Below are 18,185 nucleotides of genomic sequence, written 5' to 3'. Positions count from 1 at the left end.
GGGTTACAATTACATGGGCAAGGTAATGAGTACATTTCTTACCAAGCATTGTTGCCTCCTCCTTTGTTTTCCGTTACCATCCCCTCCCATCATTCCCCTCCAGCCCCCCGCCCCAGCCAAAGTTGGGAAGTTCATTTTTTGACATAACCTCTTGTACATCTCATTGTTGGAATGGGTCCACCTTCCCTCCACAAATTATACCTACATCAAACACAGTAAAAACAGGGGTTATACCATAGGGGAGGGACATATAAAGCAATAAAGAAATATCATATATATATATATATATATATATATATATATGTTAGATACAATATCAATAAATAAAAACATATGAGTCCTTATCTTGGGGTTCATTTTGCCTAACATCAATTTATTGACCCTTTCTGCTTGTCTCAGATATATACTAGTTATTGCAAATAAGCGGAACCATGGGACCTGTTTCTTTGGGCTTGGCATACTTCACTCAATATAATTTTTACAAGTCTTTCCATTTCCTAACAAATGGAGCCATATCATTCTTTTCGATGAATGCATGGAATTCCATTATGTATATATACCACATTTTCTTGATCCATTCATCTACTGAGGGGCATTTGTGTTTGTTCCTTATCTTACCTATGGTAAACAATGCTGCAATAAACATAGTTGTGCTGGTACCCTTAGTATGGTCTTGTTTGTGATCATTTGGGTAAATGCCCAGAAATGGGATTGCTGAGTCATAAGGGAGCTCTATGTGAAGTCTGTTGAGGAGCCTCCATTCTGTTTTCCAAAGTGGTTGTACAAGTTTACACTCCCAACAACAATGCAGTAGTGTTCCCTTCTGTACATATCCCCTCCAGCATCTGTTGTTATTAGAGTTCTTGATTATAGTAGCTCAGTGGTAGTGTGCTTGCCTTGCATGCATAAGGCTCTGGGTTCAATTCTTCAGCACCATATAAGCAGATAAAACTGGGAGTCGTGCTGTGGCTCAAATGATACAGAGCTAGCATTGAGCTGAAGAGCTGAAGGACAACACCAGGCCTGGAGTTCATGCCCCATGACAAAAAAACGGTGTAAGGAAGAGTATTACTTTCTAAATCAATACATTGTGGTAAAAGAAATTTATTTCTCATAAATCATTTCCTATATTAATAATTCAAAATTTGTAACAGTTAAGATTGGGAAAATGTCTTTACCTTTATTTTAAGGAGTATTTGGATCTTATTTATGTTTTTTTTCTTCTTTATATGACTCATTTTAGATATTCAAAAAATGGAGCATGTGATTAAGACTTACCAGGAAGGTCCAGATGAATGTCTGCGTGACATAGCTGTCACAAACATTAACACAATAGAGCAAAGAGTGAGATTAGTGACAACTTCTAACTTGACCTCAAAACAGAAGCCAGATCTGAATAGGAATGATGAGAACTCCTTAAGGATGACGACGGACGAGTTCATTCAGTGTCAGAACAGGCTCCACTACAGTGAGCCTGGTAAGATGCCGGCTGCATATATGCCTGGTGTTTCTCCTGTAGTTAAACAATCGCTTCGATACTCAGAGGCTTTTAGTCAAAATGATGATGGTCCATATTTTGAATATGGAGGAGAGAAGGTATTATATTCAGAGATGATATTCTTTCCACATAATTGGGTTTGCATCAGAGATCCCGCCTCTAACCATAACGAATATAGAGAAGAAAATGATAAGTCTGCTCTTCTTGCCCAAGAACTTTGTCAGGGAGGGAGGTTTCCAGTCACTATGCATCAGAATAGAGACACAGGAGAGAATCCTTATACAAGTAGTGAATGTGAGAAATCATTCAGTAAGGATTTACACCTAAAAAACCTGAGAGGAAATATCCAGAGAATCCTGATGAGTGTAAGCAATGTACAAAATCTATCTCTAAGAATTCAGAACTAAGTTCTGATCAACCTAAAACAACACCAGAAGAGAAACCCTATGAATACGAAGAATGTAGGAAATTTTCCACCCAAAAGTCAGGTCTCAGAAGGCATCAGAGAACTGAAAAAGAACAAAAGATTGAGGAATGCAACAAATGTGGAAAATCATTTAGAATGAAGTCATACATCACTTTGCATCAGAGAATACACACAGGAGAGAAATCTTATGAATGGGACAAATGTGGAAAGTATTTCAGACAGAAGTCAGACCTTACTGTTCCTCAGAGAACTCATACAGGAGAGAAACCTTATGAATGTAATGTGTGTGAAAAGTCTTTCACCCAGAAGTCAGACCTTACTGTTCATCAGAGAACACACACGGAAGAGAAACCTTATGAATGTAACAAATGTGGAAAGTATTTCAGACAGAAGTTTCACCTTATTGTCCATCAGAGAACACACACAGGAGAGAAACCTTATGAATGTAAGGTGTGTGAAAAGTCCTTCACCGGTAAGTCTGACCTTACTGTTCATCAGAGAACTCATACAGGAGAGAAACCTTATGAATGTAATGTGTGTGAAAAGTCTTTCACCCGTAAGTCACACCTTACTGTTCATCAGAGAACACACACAGGAGAGAAACCTTATGAATGTAACAAATGTGGAAAGTATTTCAGACAGAAGTTTCACCTTATTGTCCATCAGAGAACACACACAGGAGAGAAACCTTATGAATGTAATGTATGTGAAAAGTCTTTCACCGGTAAGTCTGACCTTACTGTTCATCAGAGAACACACACAGGAGAGAAACCTTATGAATGTAACAAATGTGGAAAGTATTTCAGATTAAAATCACACCTTACTGTCCATCAGAGAACACACACAGGAGAGAAACCTTATGAATGTAATGTGTGTGAAAAGTCTTTCACCCATAAGTCAAACCTTAGTGTTCATCAGAGAACACACATAGGAGAGAAACCTTATGAATGTAATGTGTGTGAAAAGTCTTTCACCCATAAGTCAGACCTTACTGTTCATCAGAGAACACACATGGGAGAGAAACCTTATGAATGTAACAAATGTGGAAAGTATTTCAGATTTAAATCATACCTTACTGTCCATCAGAGAAAACATACAGGGGAGAAACCTTATGAATGTAATGTGTGTGAAAAGTCTTTCCCCTGTAAGTCACACCTTACTGTTCATCAGAGAACACATACAGGAGAAAAACCTTATGAATGTAACAAATGTGGAAAGTCCTTCATCTGGAGTTCATCCCTCAGGAAGCATAAGAGAATCCACACACATGAGAAATCTTAGGAATGTGATAACTACGAAAAGTCTCACCTGGATGAAAAATAAGTTTGCATGATAGAACCAAAACCGGATAGAAGCCTTGTGAATGTAGCAAATATGGAGCCTTTTAGCCAGAAGGTATGCCTCATGGTTCCAAATTGAATGCACACAGGAGAAAAATAATAAGAAAGAAAAAAATGTGTAAAGTTTTTGAGAAGTCATAGTTAAATTTTCATCAGAAAACACACAGGAGAAAAACATTATGAATGAAACATTTATCAAAAAAGTCCTTCACTTAGTAATCATGCATGGATGAGTGTTTATAGAGCACAGACAAGAAAGACAAGGTATGAATAATACCAATGAATAAAATACCACTTCGACAGCATAGCACAGTGTTCAGCAGAGAACTGAATCACATAGGAGCAAAGAAAATTAACAGGTCTAACAAATATGCAATTTTTAATAGAAGTCAGTCCTCAGTACATCCAAGAACATAATAAGGAGAGAAAATGTGAGTATAATAAATGTAGACAAATATTTAGCCAGAAGTTTCACAGGTTTCTCTACATATTTCAGAGACCTAGAGACAAGACAGAATGTCGAGTGAACATTAGAGGACATCTTTCAAGCAGAAATGAACCTTCAGCCAGCATTAGAGCACTCACACAAAAAATGAAACCCAACATAGGGAAACCTTTGGCAGAAACCTCTCTAAATTATAGAGAAATCCTCCATAGCAGAATTAAGCTAGGTGTAAGGGAAAACCACTCACTGAACCAACATTTCTCATCCTCTCATTGTGTAGAGTAGGGATGATTTCCCTTCATGTTATTCAGGGGTTGGATTTCCAGGCTTGACAAAGAATTAAGATAGTGAAATTGTTGACTTGTGTCTTTTATATTGAGGAATGGATGGTCAAGAAATTTAATAAACACTTTTCAGAAATAGGAGCTCTGGACCTTTGAGATTGAACTCAAATCATCCATAGTGGTTTGGTAGTGATAGATGGGGAAGGACTATCATGAGTTATTCCAAGGACATGAGAGCATCAATTTCTCCACTGCTCCCCAAAAGTCTTCCACTATATGTGTGGTCTATGTATGCATTATAACACTATTACTATTCCAATTCATTTTTTTAATGGAAGGTCTGGTAGAAGATAATACTCCTTGTTTATTACAAAATGTGCACAAGAATAAAATCTGTCTCATCATCTTTCATCCCCAAGTTCATGAAACATTCAGAAAACCTGAAAGAATACATTTTCTTTGTGTGTGGGTACTAGTCTTGTAGATTGAACTCAAAGCCTAGCCACTTTCCTTAACTACTTTTTCTCAAGGCTAAATTCTAGCACTAGAATCACAGTTCCATTTCTAGTTTCTTTGGTGGAAAAATGAAGACATGATTCTTAAGCATTTGGGTTTGGATGAGTAATGCCAAAATGATTTTACTACATGCTGTTTTCTATTTACTACTGATGAGTCTGTTGTAAATTTTTTACTTTTACACCATGCTATTGTTCTTCTGAGTAATAAAACACTAGTGTGGATATTGTGGAGAGTCTGTGTTTTCTCACTGTTATGGAGGGTGAAAGTGAATTTCTCAAGAGGAGAATATTGCTTTTTCAAGTTACAAATTTCTGGTTCTACAACTAATTATAAGTTATGGTTTTGCTAAATTTAATTCTGTAGCAATTTAAAAAAACTAGACCCATGGAAAAAATGATGGACAAAAGCTAGCTAGAATACTTACAGATATCCATGGGATTATAGAGATAAGCAGAAAGAGGTAGGACTGTGCTAGATATTTGGCAGGGTAAAATACAGGTGAAGATGATTCTTGTGGGCTGCCTTGTGTCACATGACAGGGGTGCCTGGGTGGAAGGAATTGGTCCAGGTGCTCTGAGGGAAGCCCAGTGAAGAGGGGGAGGGCCTGAAGGTGGCTTTCACAATAAATTTCCTTGGATGTTTTTTGGGGTCCTATAAACTTCCCCCCCCCCTTACCTGACCAGGATTGGGGTCATTACATCATGCTATATATCTGTTCATGTCTTGACTCCTGTTTACTAAAAAGTTTCTTCTTGTTGGCAGGTTTTTGTTTTGCACTGACTATGTGGTTCTACCATGATTAGGCAAAGTATTACTGCTAAAATTCCAAAAACTTTAAATGGTCAATTTTAGCATTTAAGTGTGCTCTATAATCTGTGCACAATCATCTCTGTCTATATGTAAAATATGTAAATAGTAATGGTTCCAAAGTTACCAAGTATTCTGCTTGCTAAAAATCTTTGTCAGTGGAAGCTGTCTTTTAATCTGAATTGCTTTGTGACCTGACTATAAGGCAAATAAAAAAAAAACAGGCAGTTTTAAAAGGCCATGGGAAAGGAGTTAGAAAAGATGGTTTCCTTTCCAAAGTCAATGAAATTGGTAATTAAGTTGGCTGTGATTTATGTTATTTCTTATGTCTATCTATGTTAAGATTAAATATTGTACCTCTGACCATGACTGGTAAACTAAGGCTGAGGTTTTAATTCTCTGTTTCCTCCCCTGTGCACTGATCAACTCCCTTTATAATCAAGGGACCACAGTGCGTCAAGATGCAGTTTGCTCCTATGCATGGGAAATACCCACGTAATAGAACAAAGCAGCTGCCTAAACCAGTGACACCAGCCTGCAAAAGCCAGTGTGGTCTTTCACCAGTGGTCTTTAACCAGTGCATATAGAATTTTGCAGGTAACCAGCAAGAGATGCGACAGTCCATATACACTGGGAGATGCCACATCCTTGCCTAGACTCCAGCCTTGCTGAATCACACATGATGAAAAGCCTGTGAATTTGCAGTAAAAAGAGAATAAAAAACAAGCCAGTTAAGATATTTGTTTCTGGATCGAAAAAAAAAAAAGATATTTGTTTCTGTAATGTTAATCACCACCATGTTAGACCATGAGGGGTGTATGAGCAAAAACTCTAAGTTGACTTTTCTCTCAAGGGCAAGAGATACTAAGTCTAGATTCTTGGTAGAGAGCTACTGCATTAAAATAAACTGCTAATTTGCTAAATGTAACTCATACTGGAGGAAAAAATAGCCAGTTTAAACCTTCAGCCAAGAGGTAAAGGGTTTTGCCCAGTGTTTCAATGAAGAATTTAAATGCAAAGTAAAATGACTTTTCAAAAAGATTTAAAAATGGCCTCCCCATTGTCAGAAATTTGTCACGTTGTGGGGAGTGGCAGGCCTCCCAGAAAAAAGAAAGTTTAAAAGGACAAATTGTCCTAAAGATTGATTTCAATGTGGAAAATAAAAATTAGGATTACCAAAATGATTGTTTAACCTACTTTGCCATGAAAGGTTTTTTTATAACAGTTTCCTAAACGCCCACAATAAAGGAGAGAGGACAAGTTTGTCAGATGTAATGTTGGCCCTGAATAAGTTCGAGGTAAGACCATGCTTTTAAATCTCCTTCCTGTGCCCATCGTTGTTGCTTTTACTTGGAGTAAATGTGGCCATAAGTAAAGACTCATTAAGCTGAAAAGTGGTGTGAAGACAGGCTGGGCAGACAAAGGTGCCTGTGAGATTGTCATCTCTAATGTGCCAGCAGAGTGCTGAAAAGCAGAGTTGGTTTGGAGTTCCAAGTGGCAGAGGGCTAGTCTTGATCTGGAGAGTTGAGGGACAATACTCAAACCCTGAGTCCAAGTCCAACAAGCAATGAAGGAAACTACTAAACAAGTACTTATCCCACCATGGAGAAAGGCATTCCTGGAACCCCGGGAATGTTGGAACATGCAGAGGCAGTAAGCCACTGGTCTTTGTATGGCAGAAATGGTATCAGATCCTGGAGTCACTTCTGCTTGGCCATTCAAAGCTTGATCAGAGTCTGGAAGTCATGGGAAGATAATTTGTAGGCATGCCTAATACCCATGTCTGTCTGACTTGGCAGGGACTTGCCAGTCATCCATGGTACTGGGTTATAAAAGCTAAAGTTGTAAAATGTGAGAGATAATTGAAATCCCAAACGCTCTGTATCTGCTCAAATTCTTAAATGGCAATGACTTTTGAGCTGGCCCAGCCACATTAATTTATCCGTTAAGGAAAAGTGGTTGTGACCTGAGATTAGGTCCCTAGTAAGATTTGTCTAAAGGCCTACAGGGGCAGGCATTTTTGGAACCACTACAGATCAGGCTCCTCAGTCAACCAGAAAAATGCATTTACAAACCAAAATGTTAAACAATATATACTGCTATAGCCCAAGAAAGGGTCTGACATTTGTTAAAAGTTAAATGTTATATGACTTTAAACAGGCTGCCCAGAGGCAAGGGGCAATGACAATCAGTTGTAGTTTAAAATATGTACTGGGTTTTACTACAAAATTCTGACAAGCAATTGTTAGTCAATTATTAAGAAGCTATGGGGGGGGACAACCAAGATGGCGACGGGGCAGTAGGGAAACGCCACAGCTCTCTCCAACCAAAAAGAGAGTTCGAGTTCCAACACTTAATCTCCCCAAGAGACCGACAACAACAAAAAGATGAACACTCAGAGAAAAACCCGAGGCGGAAAATAACAAAAAAAAGAAAGAGAGGAAAAGAAGAATTTCAGAACAGAGAAAAGCGAAGACCCCTCCCCCAACCTTTACTGGCCGCACAGCAGTGCGACAAGCCGCCAGCCAGCCGGCCCAGCGGGGCTGCCAGAGCCCCAGAGACACAGGGGGCCGCTTGAAGATCACCAGGTACCGGTTTGCAGAACAGCGGGTTGCCAGGAACAGAGAAACCTACCAGCCGGGAGTCTCCACGAGGATCCTACCCCCACCCCTCCCTCTCCACCAGAGCAGAGAGGCTCCATCCAGCCAAAGCCGCTTGGCACCAGCAGCGCGACAAAGGGACCTGTCAGCAGACCTCCCGCCAAGATCACGATCGCAACGACCCAGCGGGGCCACCCGGGCCCCAGAGGCACGGCGAAGAAGCTGCCTGAGCGTGGACACTTTTGACCCGACAGCTTCGACAGAGGCAGAGACAGGAAAGAATCACACAGAGCCACCACTGCCCAACCCAACCCGCAACCACCCCAACTGAACTCGGATTGCAACAACAACTGACGACCTACACCACACATAAACAACCAGCTCCAGGGTGAGTACCCCACAGGGGAAGTGTATCCCTCAAGGGAGACCAGAGCTGGAGGGAATCCCCAGACCCTGACCTAGATTCCCTACCCCAACACCCGGACCACAGGACCCACTAAAACTGGGAACTGTTTGAGAGCTCCACCAGCCCGTGGAGCACACTCAGCTGGCCAGGCTAGAGCAAAAGCGCCCCTGGAAGGAAGCTTAAATGGCGAAGCCAGGACAGCGCCTCTGGGTCAAGACTACCAACAGTAGAAGAAATTTGAACTGTGTCCCCCAGGCTGTATAACCTAGGTGGGATACACATCAGCACAGGCCTAATGAGCGTGCTCCAGGCTGCATAACCTAGGTGATATACACATCAGCACAGGCCTAACGAGCGTGCTCCAGGCTGGGGCCGGAACCAGGAGGGGGATCCGGCGCCTGAACAACACGACCAACTCCTTCCACCTGAAGTAAAAAGCTGAGCATATGCCTCAACAGAGGGGAGAAAATCAGGAAACAACACTCCCCGGGAAGCACGCCTGTGACAACAAAAGACCTGGAGGCCCAGGACAAGAGAAGCCCAAACCCCACCAAAACTCCACCCATATACTCTAGACTGGGAATTGGGCAACACAGGCTGCCAGCACCTGATAGTAAGCAGGAGCTCAGACTGCTAAGGCGGCTCAGCAATAGAGTGATAGTCTTGGATATATGAGGCCCTGGATCTGATTCCTCAGCATCACAAAAGCAAAAAGGGTCAGAAGTGGTGCTGTGGCTCAAATGGTAGGGTGCCAGCCTTGAGCTGAAGAGCTGAGGGACAGCACCCAAACCTAGAGTTCAAGCCCACAACCAGCCCAAAACAAATAAACAAAAACACATCAGGAGCCCATAGCAGACTCCAGCATTTGGGAGAGTGCATCCAGAGCATCTGTTCTTCACAAGAGCACCCGTAGGAGCAAACACAAGCAGTCTAGGCTGCTCAACCCTTCCAAAGGCGGGAACTGCCAGCAATCTACAGCAGAGAGCTGAGAATCCTAAGTAAGTCAGAATAGCAGCTGGAAATAGGCTCCCAACAGAACCCAGATCAGGCACAGACTCTCTCTACCAATACAGAATCAGCAACCAAGCAAAGACAGACACACCAAAACAAAATTGAAGAGCACTCTCCTGAACCTCCATGTGAAAATCACAGAGAAAAATCACAAGGTTTGCCACCACCCAGGACAGCAAGCTCACCTCAAAAGCCAGCAGCCACACAGGGGAGAGCCCCAGTGGGAGCAAAGCAGGAATGGAAGACAAAAGCTACATCCAAGGGTTGCTGGAGGCAATGACTCAAGAAATAAAGCGAGAAATTGATCAGAAATTGAAAGGGCACAAGGATGAACTATCCAAAGAGATACAGGGTATCAAACAAGAGATGCATGCAAAAATAGAAGCTGCACAAACCTCAGTAAGAAGTGAGATAAATGCCAAATTAGAGGTAATGCATACCTCATTGTGAGGTGAGATCAGTACTCTGAGAACCAACATTGAATCCATAAAGGGATCTATTTCCTCCATGCAAACCACAATAGAAGCCACTGTCAACAGAGTGAATGAAATGGAAGGTAGAGTGTCAGATACAGAAGACAGAATACACCAACTGGACCAAAAAGTGACAGATATGGAAAAATTAAACCAAAGGGATATTCAAGAGCAAGCAGATATTGCTAAAAAATTTAACCTTCGCATAATCGGAGTGGACGAAGGTGAGGAATTCCAGAGCAAGGGAATGCAACACCTATTTAACAAGATAATCAATGAAAATTCTTCCCACCTCAAAAACGACCATCTTAACTACATCACAAAAGCTTATCGAACACCCAACAAGCAAGACCCCAGGAGAAACACTTCTAGACACATTATAGTAAAAATGATACATCTGAATAATAAGGAAACAATCCTGTATGCAGCAAAAATGAAGAAGGAGCTATACTACAATGGGAAAAAAATAAGAATCACTGCAGATCTCTCCACACAAACAATGAATGCAAGAAAAGCCTGGGAAAGCACCATACGAGCCCTGAGAGCCAATAACTGCCAACCCAGACTGATCTACCCGGCAAAGCTAGCATTCACATTTGATGGAGAACTGAAAACTTTTAATAGCAAAGAAAAACTAAATGAATACATAAACATTAAGCCAGCATTACAAAGAATTCTAAGAGGGGGGACACAACCTGAAGAAAGCAACCAGGAACTGGGGCCTGCCCCAAACAGGCATTACTCAAAGTCTAACTGAGCAAGCACAGGAGGAAAGCAAAGAAGAAAAACCTAGGAAAACGGAATGGCAGGGACAACAATGCATCTCTCTATACTTTCTCTTAATATAAATGGGCTGAATTCGCCAATTAAAAGAAAACGAACTGAGGACTGGATCAGAAAACAAGACCCATCCATCTGTTGCCTTCAGGAGACCCACCTCTCAGCCAAACATACAAACAAACTCAGAGTGAAGGGGTGGAAAAGGATCTACCAATCAAATGCCCCCAGTAAGAAAGCAGGTGTAGCTATCCTGATATCTGACAAAATAAACTTTTCATTAAAATCAGTACAGAAAGACAAGGACGGACACTACATATTAATAAAGGGAACAATCCAAGAGGAGGATATAACCATCATCAACTTATATGCCCCAAATATTGGTGCACCCAGATATGTCAAACAAAAGCTCTCAAACTTACAGAATAAAATAGATCCCAATACGATAATACTAGGAGACTTTAACACACCACTCTCACCAAAGGACAGGTCTACCAACCAGAGGATTGGCAAAGAAGCTACCGAATTAAGAGAGGCCATACTCCAAGCGGAATTAACTGACATCTACCGAGTATTTCACCCTAAAACAACACAGTACACATCCTTCTCAGCAGCTCACGGAACTTTCTCCAAAATAGACCATATCATAGTTCATGCAAGGAACTTAAGCAAATACAAAGGGATCGACATAATCCCCTGTATCCTATCTGGCCACAGTGGAATCAAGCTAGCTCTCAATAACAAAGCATACCGCAGAAATTTCTCTAATACATGGAAATTGAACAGCACACTCCTTAACAAGGCCTGGATAACAGAAGAGATCAGAGAAGAAATAAAGCATTTCCTACAACTCAATGAAAATGAAAACACCTCACAAGGAAACTTGTGGGACACAGCAAAAGCAGTCCTGAGGGGCAAATTTATTGCCCTCAGTGCCCACATCAAGAGAATGGAGACAGACCAAGTAAATAATCTCATGTTGCAATTAAAACAGCAAGAAAAACAAGAAAAAATGGGACCTACAGCTACTAGACAAAGCCAGATAAACAAATTAAAAGCAGAGATTAACCAATTAGAAAATCAGAAAACCATAACCAAAATAAACCAAACAAAAAGCTGGTTCTTTGAAAAAATAAACAAAATTGATGGCCCATTGGCTAGATTAATTTAAAAAAGAAGAGAGGAAACCCATATTAATAGGATTAGGTATGCCATGGGAAACATCACAACAAGTACCCAAGATATCCAAACAATTCTAACAGACTACTGTCAAAAGCTATACTCTCTAAAGGAAGAAAATGGGGCAGAAATGGATGCATTTTTAGAGAAATACAAGTTGCCCAAACTGAGCAAGGAAGAAGTTAACCAATAAAATAAGCCAATATCCTATAATGAGATACAGGAAGCTATCAAAAGTCTTCCAACAACAAAAAGCCCAGGTCCAGATGGATTCACAGCAGAATTCTATAAGACCTTTAAACAAGAACTAATACCCATACTCCTCAAGCTCTTCAGAGAAACAGAGAAGGAAGGAGCTATCCCAAACTCATTCTATGAAGCCAATATCACACTCATCCCCAAACCAGGCAAAGACCCAACCAAAAAGGAGAATTACAGGCCAATCTCCTTGATGAACACAGATGCAAAGATCCTTAACAAGATTCTAGCTAACAGAATCCAGAAACACATAAAAAAATAATTCACTATGACCAGGTAGGCTTCATCCCAGAGACACAGGGATGGTTTAACATACGTAAGTCAATAAATGTAATCCAACATATCAACAGAGCCAAGGTCAAGAATCACATGATTATCGCTACAGATGCAGAAAAGGCCTTTGACAAAATTAAACATTCATTCATGCTAAGAGCTCTGGAGAAAATAGGAATAGAAGGAACATTTCTAAAAACAATAAAAGCCACTTATGACAGACCAATAGCCAATATTATACTTAATGGGGAAAAGCTACAACCAAGTGTCCTAAAATCAGGAACAAGGCAAGGATGCCCACTGTCTCCACTCCTCTTCAATATAGTCCTAGAACCCTTAGCCAGGGCAATAAGGCAAGAAAAAGACATTAAAGGGATCTGCATAGGGAAAGAAGAAGTTAAACTATCCCTTTTTGCAGACGACATGATACTATACCTCCACGATCCCAAAAACTCCATCCCCAAACTCTTAGAAATCATAAATCACTTCGGCAAAATAGCAGGATACAAAATAAACCCACAAAAATCAGTTGCCTTCCTATACACTGATAATGTACAGGAAGAGAGGGAAATAAAGGGAGCAACCCCATTCACAATAACCTCCCGAAAAATAAAATATTTAGGAATTAACCTAACCAAAGATGTAAAAGAACTATTTAATGAGAACTATAAAAAGTTAAAGAAAGAAATTGCAGAAGACACTAGGAAATGGAAAGACCTCCCATGCTCCTGGATAGGCCGACTTAATATAGTAAAGATGGTAATACTTCCAAAACTAATATACAAATTCAACGCAATTCCTATTAAAATCCCAATGACGTACATCACTGAAATACAGAAAACAAATTCCAAAAATTCATATGGAACAACAAAAGACCTAGAATAGCCAAAACAATTCTAGGGGACAAAGACAATACGGGAGGGCTATCCATGCCGAACTTCAAACACTACCACAGAGCTATAATAACAAAGACAGCATGGTACTGGCACAAAAACAGACCCGAAGACCAATGGAACAGAATAGAATATCCAGAAATAAATCCACAGGCCTACAGCCAGCTGACATTCGACAAAGGAGCCAAAGACATACAATGGAAGAAACACAGCCTCTTCAACCGCTGGTGCTGGGAAAACTGGGCAGCCACATGCAGAAAACTAAAAGTGGACCCCAGCCTATCACCATGCACCAACATCAACTCAAAATGGATTAAAGACCTTAACATTAAACCTGAATCTCTGAAACTACTGCAGGACAGAGTAGGAGAGACACTTGAACTAATAGGCACAGGAAGGAACTTCCTGAACAGAGTCCCAGGATCACAACAAATTGGAGAGAGACTCGACAAATGGGACTACCTTAAAATAAAAAGCTTCTGCACAGATAAAGCTATCGCAACCAAGCTAGAAAGACAACCAACTAATTGGGAAAAAATATTTACCAGCAATATATCAGACAAGGGGTTAACATCCTGTATATACAGGGAACTCAAGAAACTAATCCCTCCCAAACCTAACAAACCAATTACTAAGTGGGCTAGGGAACTAAAGAGGGACTTCTCAAATGAAGAAATAAAAATGGCAAAGAAACACATGAGGAAATGTTCATCATCCCTGGTGGTGAAGGAAATGCAAATAAAGACAACCCTGAGATACCACCTTACCCCAGTCAGAATTTCCCACATCCACAAATCAGCCAATGACAAATGCTGGAGGGGATGTGGAGAACGAGGAACGTTATTACACGGCTGGTGGGAATGTACACTCATACAACCACTTTGGAAAGCAGTCTGGAGGGTCCTTAGAAAGCTAAAGATTGACCTCCCTTACGACCCAGTCATACCACTTCTAGGCATCTACCCTGAACAACAGGAACCAATATACAAGGACACGTGCACCTCCATGTGGTGCTGTGGCTCAAGCGGGTAGAGCACTCGCCTTAAGCTGAAGATCACAAGGATAGCGCCCAAGCCCAGAGTTTAAGCCCCACGACTGATACACACACACAAAAAAGAGCAGGTTCCACTCATGAGTTTAAGATAGTATATTAAGTTCAAAGCCAGCCATGGCAGCTAAATCTGAGAGATTAATCTCCAATTAACCTGCAAAAAGCCAGAAGTGTAAGTGTGGTTCAAGTAATAGAGGACCAGTTCCAAGCAACCACCCACTGCCTTTGTTGCAACTTGGCACAGGCCCAGCACAAATGGTCCAACAACAGATATTTGGTGGTGAGAAACAGAATGAGTGAACTTTACACCTCCTGCCAACCTTTCTTGTCCAGCCCCTCTCTGGCTGCAATGTTAATTATTCTCTCTTTCTGTGAAAATAAGTATAGCATAAAACATGCTATACAAACCAAGTAGAAGTATACACTTCAGTGGCTTTAAGTACAGTCACATTTCAAGCAACCTCACTGATATTAACTTCTAGAACTTTCTCAGTATTCCAAACTGAAATTGGTTACCTATTAATTAGCAGCACCCATCTATGCCTTTTCCCAGGCTCTGGAAACCCACCATTCTAATTCCTGAGGTTGAGATGAGAGGATTGCAGTTCAAAGCCAGCCTGGGCAGGCAAGTCTGACACTCTTACCTCCAATTAACAAGAAAAAAAATCAAAAACAGAAAACAGAAATAGAGATGGGCTCATCTGGTAGAGCACCAATTGTGAGGGGAAAAAAACAATAAAAAATATGAGGTGGGGCTGGGGATTTAGCTCTTGGAGAAGCCCGTCCTGACAAGTACAAGGTCCTGAGTTCCATCCCCACCTCTGACTTGACAACAACAATAACAACAACAAGTAGTACACAAACTATTTATGCCCAGAGGCAAGCTTTACGATAAAAGATAATCACTACCTCATCCTTCTTTATAAATATGAGCTGGGTGCTGTTGGCTCATATCTGTAATCCTTGCTGCTGCTACTCAGGATGCTGGGGATCACAGTTCAAAGCCAGCTTGGGCACAAAACTCCATGAAATTCTATCTTCAGTAAATTACTCAGAAAAAGCTGGAAATAGAGCTGTGGCTTAGTGGTAGCCTTGAGAAAAAGACTCTCATGGATACTTCCTTAGTTCCTGAGTTCAAGCCCCAGCATCAACAACAACAAAATAGAATATGAGGTCCTGTGTTTAGGCAACTGCACAAGTACGTACAGACACACAGACACAGAGCACAGTGCCAGCCCCAACCTGACTAACTAAATCCAAGTCTCTCAGGCTACCTCCAGGTGGTTTGCATTTTAGCCAGCTAAGCCAGGTGCTGGTGGCCCACATCTGTTATCCTAGCTATTCAGGAGAGGCCAAGATCTGAAAATCATGGTTCAAACCAGTCTGGGCAGGAAAGTTCATGAGACTCTTATCTCCAATGAGCCACCTAAAAACTTAGAATTAGAGTTGTAGCTCAAGTGGTAGAACTGAGCAAAAAAGCCCAGTTTATAGTACCCAGGGCATGATTTCAAGCCACAGCTGGCACTATAAAGTACAGAAAGACCCACCAGTTAGTAAGCAAAAGAGCACAACTGCATTCACTCCAACACCAGTCTCTCCATGGCTCAAATAGGTGGAAAAGAGAGAGCATTTATTTGTGCCAGTGCTGGTGCTTGAAGTCTGGGTCTGTGTGCTATCTCATAACCTTTTCTCTCTAGGCTGATGCTCTACCACTTTAGCCGCAGCTCACTTCCAAGAGAATGAAAGTTAAATTAAGAGGCTGTACATGCCCAATAATTAGATAGCCTTGGGCACAATTCCAGGAAGACCAATTGTAATCTAGCTCTTAGACAAGTTCAAGCCCCACAGAACCCTAGTTTCCTTACAGGTTTCTGGAATGAGAGTCCTACTAGCACCTAGAATTGCCAGCCATAGCGCAGTACTCTTAAAGTCAACAAGAGTAACTTTTTGTTTCAGTTTGGTTTTATTCTGGGGACTGGTCCTAGGGCTTAAACTCAGGGCCTGGATCCTGGCCCTGAGCTTCTGTGCTCCTGACACTTGAGCCATAGGTCCACTTTGTGGCTTTTTGGTAGTTAATTGGAGAGCAAAGTTTCAGACTTTTCTGCCAAGGCTGTTTTTGAATCATGAGCTCAGCTCTCAGCCTCCTGAGTAGCTAGGATTACAGGCATGAGCTACTGGTGCCCAGCTAACTAATTATATTCCTTTCTTAACTAGCACTCTGGTAATCCATAAGGCCAGGGCCCACTGAGAGACCCTGGAGCTAGGCTCATACCTAGGAACCATCACTCTGAAGTGGGGGTGAGCTTCTCTAGAGGCTCCTGAACCTCCCCTCTGCCAGCTCCATTACTCCAGGATAAGGCCAGACCTGTTAATCATCCCTGCTGAGGAGAGTTTAAACCTGCCTGCAGGCCCTGGGCTAGTGTTAGCCGCCCTGGTTACCAGCTTTCCTTCAGTTCCCATATGAAGTTGGGAAAGAGGAGAGGTCTCAAAGAGAGATCCGGGCTAGGTTATCTGTGGCTCACCTCCTTTCCCCACTCTACTGCACATGCTACAGAGGCTCCCTCCATTCCCAGTTCCATTGTGGTTGTTAGGAAGCAACAGTTTCATTTAAGTCTTTGTCTTTCTGACTGTGACACATGTATGAAATGCAGAGGGTCTGGCATATGCAAAATACAGAAGACACATAACTCACTCACACAATTCAAACACTGACAAGGGCAATTAACTGCTACAGGATGTACTTTTAGCTGCCAAGTTAACCTCAAGGTATTAACCAGAGCATTTGCTAATCTCCATTTGATTAGCCCTAGGACAAAGAGCCCTTTGTACTCAAGACACCAGAATGGCCAGAGACCAGCCAGAGACTGAGGAGAAAGGAAAAGCCTCAACCTCAAAAATTCAGCCTCTTGGGCTGGAAAGGTGGCTCAGTGGTAGAGCACTTGTCTTGCATGCATGAGGCCCTGGGTTCCATTCCTCAGCACCACATAAGCAAAAAGAACAAAGCTGGAAATGGTGCTGTGGATGATGTAGTAGAGTGCTACCCTTGAGCTGAAGAGCTGAGGGACAGCACCCAGGCCCAGAGTTCAGGCCCCATGACAGGACCCCCCCCCAACAAAAAAAATTCAGCCTCTTCCTTTGAGGCCAGCCAACAGTCAGTCAAGTCAGATCCTGATACACAAATTACCCACTTCTTATGGGACCAGGAAAAATCCCAAAAGCAAATCTGAAATGCCCTACTATAGGAAGCAATTTAAGTATCCATAGACTTGCTAGGAGATAAGGGAGTTGGAATGATGTGAGGGAGCAGTCAAAGCCAGGTGCCAATGGTTCACACATGCCATCCTAGGTACTCAGGAGCCTGAAATATGAGAATCCTTGTTCTAAGCCAGTGAAATCTGTACCACTTATCTCCAATGAACCACCAAAAAGCCAGAAGTGGAGCTGTGGATCAGGCGGCAGAGCAGGGGCCATGAGTGAAAAACACTAAAGGACAGCACCCAGGCCCTGAGTTCAAGTCCCAGGATCTGAACACATGAACACAAACGAACACACACACACATACACATACAGAGAAAAATGCAAATTTAGCCTAATTCATGTACACAGGTACAGGTACATGATTAAGTTTCAAAAAGGCAATAACAAGCCGGGCGCTGGTGGCTCACGCCTGTAATCCTAGCTACTCAGGAGGCTGAGATCTGAGGATCGCGGTTCAAAGCCAGCCCGGGCAGGAGAGACCGTGATACTCCTATCTCCAAGAAACCACCAGAAAACCGGAAGTGGCGCTGTAGCTCAAGTGGTAGAGCACTAGCCTTGAGCTGAAGAGCTGAGGGACAGTGCCCAGGCCTTTAGTTCAAGCCCCACAACCGACAAAAAAAAAAAAAAAAGGCAATAACAAAAATGATCACAATTTGGAATGGAAAAAATACCAAGTCCCGTCAATT

At 41.8% G+C, this 18,185-nt stretch overlaps 1 protein-coding gene across 1 annotated transcript; it reads left to right on the top strand.

Moving 5' to 3' along the window:
• Positions 1-1,254: 1,254 nt before the first annotated feature.
• LOC138813109 (zinc finger protein ZFP2-like) lies at positions 1,255-3,206 on the top strand. The gene is made up of 2 exons (XM_070001329.1): positions 1,255-1,807; positions 1,900-3,206. Exons 1-2 carry the CDS (start codon positions 1,255-1,257, stop codon positions 3,204-3,206), a joined length of 1,860 nt encoding a protein of 619 aa, XP_069857430.1.
• The last annotated feature ends 14,979 nt before the right edge of the window (positions 3,207-18,185 follow it).

Source organism: Dipodomys merriami, unplaced genomic scaffold (assembly GCF_024711535.1).
Source record: "Dipodomys merriami isolate MVZ:Mamm:240054 unplaced genomic scaffold, mDipMer1.0.p SCAF_587, whole genome shotgun sequence".
NCBI classification, from domain to species: domain Eukaryota; kingdom Metazoa; phylum Chordata; class Mammalia; order Rodentia; family Heteromyidae; genus Dipodomys; species Dipodomys merriami.
This window is presented reverse-complemented; position numbering and strand designations above follow the sequence as displayed.